The sequence below is a fragment of the Bos taurus genome, chromosome 13 (assembly GCF_002263795.3).
Source record: "Bos taurus isolate L1 Dominette 01449 registration number 42190680 breed Hereford chromosome 13, ARS-UCD2.0, whole genome shotgun sequence".
NCBI lineage: Eukaryota > Metazoa > Chordata > Mammalia > Artiodactyla > Bovidae > Bos > Bos taurus.
The window spans coordinates 64,408,270-64,421,870 of record NC_037340.1 but is presented as its reverse complement, the minus strand read 5'-3'; the positions used below and the strand labels follow the sequence as shown (position 1 = coordinate 64,421,870).

Below are 13,601 nucleotides of genomic sequence, written 5' to 3'. Positions count from 1 at the left end.
GGGATTGGAATGAAAACTGACGTTTTCCAGTCCTGTGGCCACTGCTGAGTTTTCCAAATTTGCTGGCATATTGAGTGAGCACTTTCACAGCATCATCTTTCAGGATTTGAAATAGCTCAACTGGAATTCCATCACCTCCACTAGCTTTGAGGGCATTATGCTAACTGAAATAAGTCAAAGAAAGATAAATACTGTATGATATCACTTATACATAGAATTTTTAAAAACCCAACAAATTAGTAACTATAACAAACAAGAAACAGATTCATGGATATGCAGAACAAACTAGTGGTTACCACTGGGGAGAGGGAAGTGAGGAGGGGCAATGTTTTAAGGGTAGGGGATTAAGAGGTACAAACTGTTATGTATAAAATAAGTTACAAGGATCTATTTTACAACACAGGGAATATAGATGATATTTTATAGTAACTATAAATCGAGTATAACCCTAAAGATTGTGAATCACTATACTGTAACATATAATATTATACATCAACTATACTTCAATAAAAATAATTATTTAAGAAAGCTTTAAAACATGCTGTCGCTGCTGCTGCTGCTGCTAAGTGGCTTCAGTCGTGTCCGACTCTGTGCGACCCCATAGACGGCAGCCCACCAGGCTCCCCCGTCCCTGAGATTCTCCAGGCAAGAACACTGGAGTGGGTTGCCATTTCCTTCTCCAATGCATGAAAGTGAAAAGTGAAAGTGAAGTCGCTCAGTCGTGTCCGACTCTTCGCGACCCCATGGACTGCAGCCTACCAGGCTCCTCCGTCCATGGGATTTTCCAGGCAAGAGTACTGGAGTGGGGTGCCATTGCCTTCTCCGATGCTGTTGCTAAAACATTAATTAATAATAGTAGCTGTAACAGCCACTATCTTTAAGACACGTTCGCTTCAGAGACTATATATCCCAAGCTCTCTTTGCTTGCCTTCCATCGCCCATTGCATTCTGGGGCTTGTAGTCCGGAAGTGAGTGGATGATTCATGGGCACGCAGGCGTAGTGTCGCAAACTCCCGGAAGATCCCGCTGGGGCTCGCAGGATGAGCGGGTGGTGGTGGCTGCTGCTGCAGCGGCGGCGCTGACAGGACACGAGCTCTATGCTTTTCCGGCTGCTCGTCCCGCTTGGCCTCCTGTGTGCACTGCTGCCCCTGCACCATGGTGCACCCGGCCCTGATGGCACCGCACCCGACCCCGCCCACTACAGGTGAAGTGGGGGGTCGAGCTCCCTGCCCTTCCATAGTTGGGGAATAGGAAGCAAAGACTTGGTCCCTTCCCTATTCCCTCCATCCCGGGACCCCCATCCTGACCTGCTGGCACCCAGCTTACTGGGCTCCTGGCAGAAACCAGGTGACAATTCCCACTTTCCGCCCTGTTTCTTGTCCTTCCCCTGCCTGGTTTCATTTGGTGACCCTCTGCCTTATTTCTCGTACCCTGCACAGGGAGCGAGTCAAAGCCATGTTCTACCACGCCTACGACAGCTACCTGGAGAATGCCTTTCCCTACGATGAGCTGCGGCCTCTCACCTGTGACGGGCACGACACCTGGGGCAGGTAGTGCGAAGGGAGGAGCAAGGGGGAGGCTTGGGTCTAGCAGTCTGGTCCTAGGCCGGCGGGTCTGCTGGAACTGGTGGCTTCATGGTCTCCTCACGGGGTTCCAGAAAAAGCTCCTAGCCAGGGTGGGGTCGCATTCCCCTCAATTCAGGCCCACGGCCACCAAGATCCACCCAGCCTCCTGGAAATTTGTATCACAAGGTGGGAAAAGGCTGGGTTATCCTAGTGGGCTGGATCTCTGGGCTCTGGCCACAGCAGTAACAGACATCAGCTGTTGGGACTTGGGCAAATCTCTGGAGCCATAGGATGTGTGGAAGGGCTTCAAGAAGTCAGAAGACCCAACCCCTTCATGTTGTAAGTAGTCAAACAGGCCCAGGAGGAGCTATAACTCTTCCAAAGGTGAAACTTCAGAGCCTTGGTAAGTGTAACTGAAATGCACTTCCTCCTTTATCCTCACATCCTTGACTGCTTCTTGAGATTTCAGCTCAAACTGTCACCTTAGTGTCAGTTCCCTTAAATACCCATCCCCTACTAGTCAGTCTCATAAACACACTTTTTTATCTTCTTTGTAGCACTTCTCACTCTGATACTGTCGTTTTCACTTATCTGCTAGTTTGTGTTTCTCACTTCCACTAGAATAAAAATCTATGAAAAAAAAATCGATGATATGGAATCCTCTGTCTTGGTCCTTGCTGAGTGAGTGAAGAATCATTGTGTTTAGCGAAACTGACATTGAGGAAACACTGTGCTAAGCATTTTCCTTGCCTCATCTCGTGTAGTTAACATCCCTAGGCGTTAAGTGCTGTTATCTCCATTTTACAAATGAATATGCTAAGAACTGGAGAAATTAAGTAAAGTGAAAGTCGCTCAGTCATATCCAGCTCTTTGGGACCCCATGGGCTATGCAGTCCATGGAATTCTCCAGGCCAGAATACTGGAGTGGGTAGCCTTTCCCTTCTCCAGGGGATCTTCCCAACCCAGGGATCGAACCCAGGTCTACTGCATTGCAGGCAGATTCTTTACCAGCTGAGCCACACGGGAAGCCCAAGATACTGGAGTGGGTAGCCTATCCCTTCTCCAGCGGATCTTCCTGACCCAGGAATCGAACTGGGGTCTCCTGCATTGCAGGTGGATTCTTTACCAACTGAGCTATGAGGGAAGCCCCCAAAATTTGTTGGGTTGTTTTTTAGTTCAAAAACTAATGCACAAGAATGGCAAATTTAAGCAGTACAATGTCATATAATAAAATAAATATCTCCCATATGCTAGAACTCCAATCACTGTTAACTTTCTTGTGGGTCCTTCCAGAAATATTTTTGATTTATACCATCCTATAGATATGTATATATGTATCTTTCTAAATTAACTTTTAAAAAGTGTAATTTACATGAAATGCACCCACTATAAGTGTGTAGCAACCACCATCATAGGATAGAGAACCATTTCTGTCACCCTAAAAAGATCCCTTATGGCCTTTTATAGTTAATCCCTCCACCACCACTGGCCCAAAAAACTGCTAATCTGCTTTCTGTATATATGTCTGTTTTTGACAATGCAGTTAGAACATATGACACTACCTATTCTGTAGCTTGTTTTTTTCATTAAACTAGATAATTTGAATATTTTCACATTAGCCCATAGAACTCTTGATAACAATCTTTTTGACAACCTCATAGTTTTGCACTGTTTGAATATATTACGATTTGGTTACTCACTCTTCAACTGGTGTAGATTTGGGTTATTTCTAGCTTTTTGCTGTTCTAAAAACAATACTGCCATACGTATTCTCAAGCCTACAGTTCTGTGCACTGTGAGATAAAGTCATAGATGTGGGAGGCCTATGCTGGGAGCTGCAATCGTATACTGCCTCCCTATTGTAGAGAATTCCAGAGAATATAGGCGATGTGTTTAACTACAGTCAGCTGCATCTGCCCACCTCCCAAGTGCCTTAAAAGGGTCAGAGGTTCCTGGCGATTTTCACTATGGCATCTCTTGTGACAGCAAGTGGGACTGGCAGAGGTATTGCTGTGCCTCACTTATTAGTTTCTGGGGTATCTGATCTGAGGCCTTGATATCTGGTGCTTGATTTTGTTGCTAAGCAGCTGATATTTTTGTCCTTTTACAGTTTTTCTCTGACTCTGATTGATGCTCTGGACACCTTGCTGGTAAGTGTCTCATCTATTCCTTTTTCTCTCTAACATTGCATAACCAGTATTCTTCTTTTGGCAGCTTGGCTGTGGGTGAAAAGTGAATTCTTCACCTGGGCTTTTGAGTTTCATCTTTCACTTTGATCTTTTTAATTTGAGGGCAGTGGAAAGCCACTGGCATTTTTCAAGATGAGGACAGGAAATTAGATTTCTGCTTTGAGAAGATCACTGGCTACAAGGTGGAGAAAGTTTCATGCAATCATTTAACAAATATTTTTTGAGTAATTGTCTCATGCACTGTGCTCAGCCCTCTGGGGGAATGTAGGAATGAGTGAGGCTCCTGCCTGTGCAAAGATTCTCATCACATGGAAAGAAATCGATGCCTCAGTGTTGTGGGGATAAACTTAACTGGATTCTTTTGAAGGAAGAAGAGGTCAATTTCAGCTGGGGGAATCAAAAACTTTCTAGAGAAGGTAACATGTAGACGATTGAGGGTAAGTTGGATTTGTAAATGGGAAGACTTGGGGTGTGATTTCTAGTAGAGGGAACAGCATGTCTGAGGTTAGAAAATCAAGGAATAGTAGATACAGTTCTACTGAAGTGGATGAGATGAGGCTAGATGAACAGAGAGACACAGAGGATAGATTAGGTCTAAATCATAGAGGGTTTTAAATGCTGAGATAGGATTATTTGGGTTGCAAGTGATAGATTTAGACAGGAAGGAAATTTACTGAGTCACATAGCTAAAAAGTCCAGGTAAAGACTGGCCTCAGACCCAGCTGGTTCCAGACAATATAAATAATGTCAGTAGGAATCTCTTTCTCAATCTCTTATTTCTGCCTCCTTTGCTGGCTGTATTCTCAGGCTCTCCTTATGCTGACAGGGTAACCACTGGTAGCTCCAGACTCACATCCCACTCATTTAGTAACCTGTGTGTGGAAAGAATTAGTTATTTTTCATTGATTGCCATGACTGAGTCTCAATGATCTGGCTTGGGTTACACATCTATCCCTGAACTAATCAGTTGGCCAAGAGATTTAGTATGCTGACTGGTGTAGGTGAAGGAATGGAATCAGCTTCTTCAAATTATAAGAGTGACTGTGGAAGAAGGGTGATTCCTCAAGGGACAATTGGAGCAGTCATATCAGAATAAAAGGTATCGGGATTGCATTTGACTTACAGTTTAAACAAAAAGGGTTTAATTTTCTCAAGTAAAAGTAAATCTGAAGGTATTAATAATGTCTAGCATTGGGTCAGCTGCTTAACTGTGTCATCAGAAACCCATTGTCTTGGTATCCTTCCATTTTGCCATCATTAGTATATTGACTTACATTCTCGTGCTTCGTACCTCATGGTCTAGGATGGCTGCCACAGCTCCAGAAATCAAGTCTGCTTTCAAAGTAGAAAGGAAAAGAGTAAAAGCCATGCCAATGGTGTCTTGTCTCTTTTTATTAGGCCATTTCTAAGAAGTGCCCTTAGTAGACTACAGCGCTCAGAATTGACTGGATAATACAGTCACCTCTAGTGGCAAATGAGGCTGTGAAACAAGTAATCGGATTTCTAGCTTCTATGGCTGGAAGCTACAAGTATAAAGAAGATTGGAAATCAGTGTTGGGTCAACCAACCTGCAGTATTTTCACCAGGATGAATGTGACAAGGTTAAAAACAACAGATATCCACTGAAAATGTCAAACTAAGACTTCCTTATGTGGTCTACAGTCTTTATATTGGTTTCATTTAAATGAGTACATAGGATTCTTTTCTTTTTTTTTTTTTTTTTTGTGGAAACTAGGGACCTTTATTGGTTACATATTGTGCTGCAGAGCCAACAGACTGCATTAGAGCCAGAGGATACATGCAGACAGGCAGCTTCAACTATACACATGCACCCCAGGAGCCCTGAGTCACTGCTTATGGCTTTGCCCTGGTTTCCAGCCACAGGGTCTGGCCTCCTCAGTCCCGTGCTTGGAGCAGGAATGTAAGAGAAGCTGCTGCACCCAGCCTCCAAGGGGCAAGGGAGTGGCCAGAGGACCTGCCTGAGCAAGTAGGTGTAGACCGATACATTGATGTGTCCCCAGCGAGGGGGCCTATGAGGTAATAACAGTTTATTTGAGGGCTACTTCCCTAGCCCTCCCAATCTTTAAAATACAACAACAACAAAAAAAGTAGACTGTATTCTCTTAAAAATACATTCCATTCAGTACATGTTCTGAGCTGTGAAGCAGCAGGAAAATAGGGCCCCTTTCCTATGATCTTGGCTGTGAGGCTGTGAGAACCCTGTTCCCAACCTGGGGTACTTAAAAGGGAATCCCTAAAAGCAGCTCTTCCAAAGCTGGAACCAAAGAATTTACTAATGTCTTGATACTGGGTCTGTGTGATTTCCAGCTCTCAGTGTTTTGAACTGTTACCAGCAGTTCTAGAACAGAAACTGTAGGTCTTAAGTTGAAAAAGTGAGAGTCACACCAGCATAAGATGCTAGACTCTGATCTAGCATCTCCAGTGCCTACAAGCCTGGGAGCCTCATTCTCAGGTCTCTCTTTCCTACAGATTTTGGGGAATGTCTCAGAATTCCAAAGAGTGGTTGAAGTGCTCCAGGACAATGTGGACTTTGATATTGACGTGAATGCCTCTGTGTTTGAAACCAACATCCGAGGTGAGGGGTGCCTTCGAGGATCCTTGTAAGAAAGGAGACTGTGGAGTTTTGGCCTCCGTATAAACCAGGAGGTGGTAAATAGGATCTTAAGGGCCAGCCTTTCCAGGCCACCTGACTCAAAACAGATCAACAGAGCTCTTACGTCCTGGGGGTGGGGTAGGGAGGTCTCAGGATCCCTCATCAGTTTTAGACATGAAAGTGAGCAGGGGACAGAGAAAAGACTGAAGAGAAACATGCCAGGATTACTCACATATTTAACATATACTTGGTACTAGGCTTTCAGCCAAGAGCAAGAAAGATGTAATCCTTGCCTTCTCATAGCTTATTGCCTAGGAAGCACTACCCATAGAACTTTCTGCACTGATGATGGAAATGTTTTATATCTCTCTTGTCCAGTCCAGTAGCCACATCTGAAACATGTTTGAAAGGGAAAGTGAAGTCGCTCAGTTGTGTCCAGCTCTTTGCGACTCTATGGACTGTAGCCCGCCAGGCTCCTCCATCCATGGGATTTTCCAGACAAGAATACTGGAATGGGTTGCCATTTCCATCTCCACGGGAAATGTGTTTACTGCAACTGTAGAACTGAATTTTTAATTTTATTGAATTTTAATGAATGCAAATTTAAATCATGGCATGTTTTTACTATTTGCTGTATTACATAGCGTGAGTCTTGGGTATTAGTTTCCAAACCTGGATGCTGATCAGAAGCACCTGGGACCTTTTTAAAAGTTCAGCTGTCTAGACTCCACTCTAAATCTAATGAACTGGAATCTTTGGGTTGGTTCCTAGAGTCAGTATTTTTAGCAGGTGCCAATGAATCTTTTTTTTTAAATGATTCGTTCCTTTTGTTGAGGTGCATTTACATATACTGAAATGCACAGATTTATACATTTCAGTGAATTTTGATCCAATGATTCTTATGAAAGTAGTACAACCCTTCTTTTCAGTGAGCTTCTAGACCATTGGTGGCTTAACAGCCATCACCTCTGGATGATAGTTATATTTTTTCCTCCTCATTTTGCTCATCTTTATTTTATATGTTATGTGCAATGAAATTTGTATTACAGATATATATATTTTTTTAATTAAAAAAAGCAGAGGGACAGCATGGTATAAAATCCTGGTGTAGGGATCAGACCTGAGTTTGAGGCCATCCTCAATGCTGTGTCCCAGAACTGCTGAGCCCAGATTGTCATCTATGAGTTAAGGTTGTCCTTAAGTCTCTGCTTCTGATACCCATGTAATTGTATCAGCCTTCTTTTGGTTGACATTTGCCCAGTATGTCTTTTTCTTCTCTTTTACTTTCTATCTGTCTGAATTTTATGATTAGCTCTGTCTTTTGTAATTTACATAGTATGTTTATCCCTTCTGACAATCTTTTCTTTTAACTGAAGCGTTCAGTTCTTTTACATTTACTGTAACTACTGGTACATTTGCGTTCATTTCTATAGTATTACTTTGTGCTGTTTGTCCCATCTTTCTCTCTACTCTTTCTCTTTTTCTTTTCAATTTTATTTTTTTGGCTGTGCCATGTGGCATATGAGGTCTTAGTTCCCCCGACCAGGACTGAACCCACCCGCGCCCCATGCAACGGAAGCATGGAGTTACCTAACCAAGGACCGCTGGGGAAGTCCCTCTTTTTTATGCCTTCTGTAGGTTGAGTTGTTTTCCCCCTCATCCCATTTTTCTTTACTAATCTAGAAAGTATGCAGTATATCTAGCTTATTAGTTTTCTTGGAAAATTTAACAAACATAGTCTAAAATTAGTGAAGATCTTTATTCTTCTCCTGAATAATATAAAACCTGGCTCTGAGGATTATCTGTACCTGTATGCCTTAGTTATATATTTTAATTATTTCTTTTAAGCCATCCATATATTATTGCCATTCTATAGAATTGAAGGTTTAGATTTACTACTATTTGCCACTTGGGAACCATCTTTCCTTCTTGTATCACAGACCTTACATCTGTGGTCCCTTTCCTTTTATCTGAAAAACGTCCTTTTGAATGTCCTTTAGTGCAGGTGCGTTCTTTCTCAGCTTTTCTTAGTAGGAAAATGTTATTATCTCACTGCCTTTGTTTGGCCTTTGAAGGGGGGAAACTGAAGCCCAAGGTCACCAGTTTCGCCATATTTCCAGATATGTAAACTTTAGGTCTTTTTTTATAAGTCCTAAATATTATGTAATAAATTGAAATAGAGAAATGAATAAAATGAAGGTAATAAGTATCTTTCCCTTCTTCTCCTGGCGATCGGGAGACAGTGACCAAGTACAGTGAGCGTGGGCTTTGGAGTCAGGCAGACCGGGCGACCCTGAGCAAGTCGCTTTACGCCTCTGAACCTCAGTATCTTTGAAGAGGGCACAAAATACCTGGTGTTTGGTGTACGTGCGTGCATGCTAAGTTGCTTCAGTTGTGTCTGACTCTGTGCAACCCTATGGACTGTAGCCCGCCAGGCTCCTCTGTCCATGGGGTTCTTCAGGCAAGAATACTGGAGTGGGTTGCCATGCCCTCCTCCAGGGGATCTTCTTGACCCAGGGATCAAACCCGCATCTCTTATGTCTCCTGCACTGGCAGGCGGGTTCCTTACCACTAGTGCCACCTGGGAAGTCCTGTTTGGTATACCCTAGGGACTAAAGTGATAGTCATTGTTTTTGTGACCTACCAAGAGGAAAAAAGACTTGGTGACCTTAACACTGTACCAATATGGGTGTTATGGACTCTTCTTTCCCTCGGTAGTTCTATCCGCTTCCCAGTGAACCACCAAACAGAGCATTGGGTTTAATTTGCACAAGGGAAAGACTGGTCCTTGGGAGTCTGACACTTGCTTTTTGTGCCATCTGTAGTGGTAGGAGGACTTCTGTCGGCTCACCTGCTATCAAAGAAGGCTGGGGTGGAAGTGGAGGCCGGATGGCCCTGCTCAGGGCCTCTCCTGAGGATGGCGGAGGAGGCAGCCCGGAAACTCCTCCCAGGTAAGACCCATGTCAAGACAGACCAGAGAGGAAGTCCAGGAGGTCCTGCTGCTCTTGCTGGAGAAGAGAGTGGCTGAATTATACTATACCAGACACTTGATATTTCTACCTTTCAGCACCCACCATGGAAATCAGGGGAGTCCTGGGCATTTGGAGGGCTAGACTAGGATGGACAAGCTGACCTCATGACTGTGGGCAGGGAGCCTGGCGGCTGCAAGGCTCTTGCCCTTATTTGAGTGAGTGCTGATGCCCCCTCCCAGGCCCACACAATGCTGGGATGAAAGGATTCCAGGTCTGAGCATTTGCAACCCCAGATTCCAGATTTGGCTCTGCCAGCCAATCTCTTGACCCATATCTCTCCTTGGTTCAATTTCCCCATCTATCAGATGACAGTCATGATTCCTTCCTCCCTCTGGGGAGACATAAAATGAGGTCAGAATGGAGAAAGTTCTTGGAGAACCTCAAACACCACTGAGACACGAGAGGGACTTGTTTTGTAGCTAAGCCATGTCCAGGGCTGCAGGCCAAGCCACAGTGTTTGTCTGGTGGGGCAGTAGCTGGGCTCAGCAGCATCAGCTGGACACTGTGTTTTCTTCAGGGTGTGGTGGAAGTTCTGAGTGCTGTTCACACCCAAACACATCATGCTGTGCTTTCCACCAGCCTCTTGGCCATGTCACTTCTCCCCTTCACCCCTACTTGCCTCTCATGCTTGGGGACGAGCTGAGGAGAATGAGCGATCCCAGTTCAGGCTCGCTGTCTTACAGCCTGCATGTCTCCTTAAAGCTTCATGTTCTGTGTGACTCATCCTTGGAGGAAACTTTTCTTTGGCATCAATTTTTTTTTTAATTGAGAAATATACATATTGCAAAGTACATGTTGAAGTCGGCACCCATGTTTCTACCATTCAGGTCAAGAAACAGGATTTAGTCACCCCCCCCCCCTCTTTTTAAGACTGCCTGACTTTTCCAAGCTATCTTTTTGGGGCCTTCTTGGTGGTGACTTGAATCGTCCTTGCTTTCCATTCATGTCTGCCAGATAGCAAGTTTCTCCTCCTACAGTAGAGTTGCTGGGCCTTGTGGTTCTTGGAAGTTTTGTCAGTTTGTTCACAGTTTGGTGACGCACAGGCTGCTCTGGGGTTGTTTGACCTTTCAGCCTGGAGAGGAAGTCTCTGCCTCTAGCTTGCTGTCTAGATCCTTGCCTGGAATCAGAAAGTGCTGGGGTGGGGTGGGCAGGGCACTGGGCCTGTGGGGAGGGAGCAGGGAGCGGGCACGTGGCAGTCATTCTCATCTTAGCTCCATTTGGCTCGCTGTGTGACCTTTGAGTCACTTCTTTGCAAGCATGTCTTTTCCTACCTGTGAATTGAGGATTGGACTACAATCAGCAGGTTCATGGTTTATATCCTTTAAAAAAAAATAACATAGCCACTAGCTATCTATTTTACACATGGTAGTGTATCTGTGTCAATGCTAAGCTGCTGTATAGCACAAGGAGCTCAGCTCAGGGTTCTGTGATGACCTGGAGGGGTGGGGTGGGGGGAAGTGGGAGGGAAACCCAAGAGGGAAGGGATATATGTATATGTATACCTGATTCACATTGTTGTACAGTAGAAGCTAAGACAACATTGTAAAGCACCTATACACCAATTTAGAAAAAAGAAAGAATAAAAATAGCCCCCAAGACTCTTTAGAGCAGGAATCCTGAACTGGCTCCTCTAAGTCTGCAGATATGGTTCATTTGTCAGAATGGTGTTTTAAGAAGTAGATGAATGGCTTCCTCATTGTGCCAACAGCCCCACCACTGCCTATGGCTTAAGCCCCACCTGCTTCACACTAAGTTACCTGCCTAGCCTCTGAAGGCACAGTATAAAATAAGTAAAAGTAGAGCTGCTCTAGGTACAGTGAGCATGCGTGCCAACCCGGAGCACAGCCTGCTGTTCATTCCCCTCCGCATCACAGGCAAGAGCCCGAGGCATGGGGAGCGGTGTTCAGCAGCATCTGGATTAAGTGGCCACTGAGGTCTCCAGTTGCAACACTTATCCTTCTCTGGCTCAGTCTCTAGCAGATCACCTAGGGCAGGGGTCCCCAAACCCCCGGCTGCTGACCGGTACTGGTGTGCAAGCTGATAGAAACTGGGCCACCCAGCAGGAGGTGAATGGTGGGCAAGCGAGTGAAGCTTCATCTGCCACTTCCCATCAGCCCCCATCACTCATGTGACTGCCTGAAACATCCCCCTGCCCCAGTCTGTGGAAAAACCGTCTTCACGAAACGGTCCCTGGTGCCAAAAAGGTTGTGGACTGCGAACCTAGGGGACAAGAGGGAAGCACTGGCCAAAGCTTCAGGCTTTAGGCCTGTGTCCAACCATCTCCACCTCCCCACTCCTGTCTGGGGTCTTAATTTTGTGATCGTTCAGCCTTTCAGACCCCCACTGGCATGCCGTATGGCACGGTGAACCTGCTTCACGGCGTGAACCCGGGAGAGACTCCTGTCACCTGTACGGCAGGCATCGGGACCTTCATTGTGGAATTTGCCACCCTCAGCAGCCTCACCGGTGACCCCGTGTTCGAAGACGTGGCCAGAGTGGCCCTGATGCGCCTCTGGGAGAGCCGGTCGGACATTGGGCTGGTAGGTCCCGCAAGTTGGCCACCTTGGCCCGTGCTTACGCGGCTCGGGGCTCGGGGCTCTGAGCAACAAATTGCAGTTCAGCTGAAGGAAACGAAGGGTGACCTCAGGAGTGGTTCAAGACTTAGGCTAACAACACGGAAAGTAGATGAGACCTCCAGTTCCTGCTTTGGCACAGAGAGGAGGAGAGCATGAGAGTACATCCTTTACCAGGAAGCGGGGCTGTGACAAGCTCTGACTCCTTGAGCTTCTCTGATTTCTAGGGAGTGGGTCACATGCTTCATGCCCCGACTCACTCAGTGACCTTAGATAATCCGCCTGTCTGGCCCTCATTTTTACATATTTTTGTGAAACTATGATAAGAGACACTGAACTGTTCCATGAAAAAAAGATTCCTGGTCAGTTAAGTTTGGGGAATATTATAAATAGTATCCTTTCTTTGAAGAGTTATAATGAACACAAACAGCTTAAAGGTTATGAAAACCTCTGATAAATTCATCTGTTTAATTTTGCTTAACACAGTGTTTCATAAACTTATTTGATACCAGGGCTTCCCTTTCCTCTCCACACCTACTAACCCATGAAAAATGTGACCAGTCATCTCTGAGGTCGATTGCAGTTCCTAAACTGGATCATCCAGTGAAATTAACAGTAAGTGAGCCAGAGCTGTCCAGGAAATAGCTCTGGATTTAGTCAGAATTGAGATTGAGTTCTGGCTTTACTCTGTTGAAACTGTGTGACCCTGGCCAAGTCACTCAACCTTTCTGATCCACAGTTACTTCAGTAGTAGTGTGACATACTTATACCTCCTCACTGAGTCATTATGACAGATGAAGACTGTGTTGTCTGAAAATGATTCAGGTAGGGGCATGTTTTATACAAATTCTGGTTCTAAGTCAGCTTGAAAGTGAAAGTTGTGTGAGGAATCCTTAACATTTCCTTAAGAGGGTGCCACTTTGGGGACCTCAAGTAGCTCCCTCCTTTGAGACCACGTGTCTTTCTCCTAGGTTGGCAACCACATCGACGTGCTCACTGGCAAATGGGTGGCCCAGGACGCAGGCATCGGGGCTGGTGTGGACTCCTACTTTGAGTACCTGGTGAAAGGAGCCATCCTGCTTCAGGATAAAAAGCTCATGGCCATGTTCCTAGGTAAAGAGGGCGGGGAAGGGGGGCTTTTCCTCTTGGTTTCCCCTGTTGAAATATCATTTATTTATAAACTTTCAATTGCTCCCAAGTGCTTGCCTACACCAGAGAAGGCAATGGCACCCCACGCCAATACTCTTGCCTGGAAAATCCCATGGACGGAGGAGCCTGGTGGGCTGCAGTCCATTGGGTCGCTGAGGGTTGGACACGACTGAGCGACTTCACTTTCACTTTTCACTTTCATGCATTGGAGAAGGAAATGGCAACCCACTCCAGTGTTCTTGCCTGGAGAATCCCAGGGACGGGGGAGCCTGGTGGGCTGCCGTCTATGGGGTTGCACAGAGTCAGACACGACTGAAGCGACTTAGCAGCAGCAGCAGCCTGCCTACACAATTAGTTCTGCGTACCGGAGTCTGCATTCAAAACTACCGTGGACTCACACTGCCCACTTGAGGCCCCTTACACCTCTTCATGCTGTCCTGCGAGAGCCCAGCTGAACCGTGCTGCCTGCCTGCAGGCGG

General features: G+C 45.6%; 1 protein-coding gene across 1 annotated transcript in view; it reads left to right on the top strand.

Moving 5' to 3' along the window:
* Nucleotides 1–1,034: 1,034 nt before the first annotated feature.
* Nucleotides 1,035–13,601, top strand: part of EDEM2 (ER degradation enhancing alpha-mannosidase like protein 2) — a 28,996-nt gene continuing 16,429 nt past the window's right edge. Inside the window, 7 exon segments of the mRNA NM_001101085.1 lie at nt 1,035–1,204; nt 1,440–1,550; nt 3,676–3,715; nt 6,245–6,350; nt 9,194–9,319; nt 11,729–11,940; nt 12,945–13,086. Coding sequence (NP_001094555.1) covers nt 1,098–1,204; nt 1,440–1,550; nt 3,676–3,715; nt 6,245–6,350; nt 9,194–9,319; nt 11,729–11,940; nt 12,945–13,086 — 844 coding nt within the window. The 5' untranslated portion in view covers nt 1,035–1,097.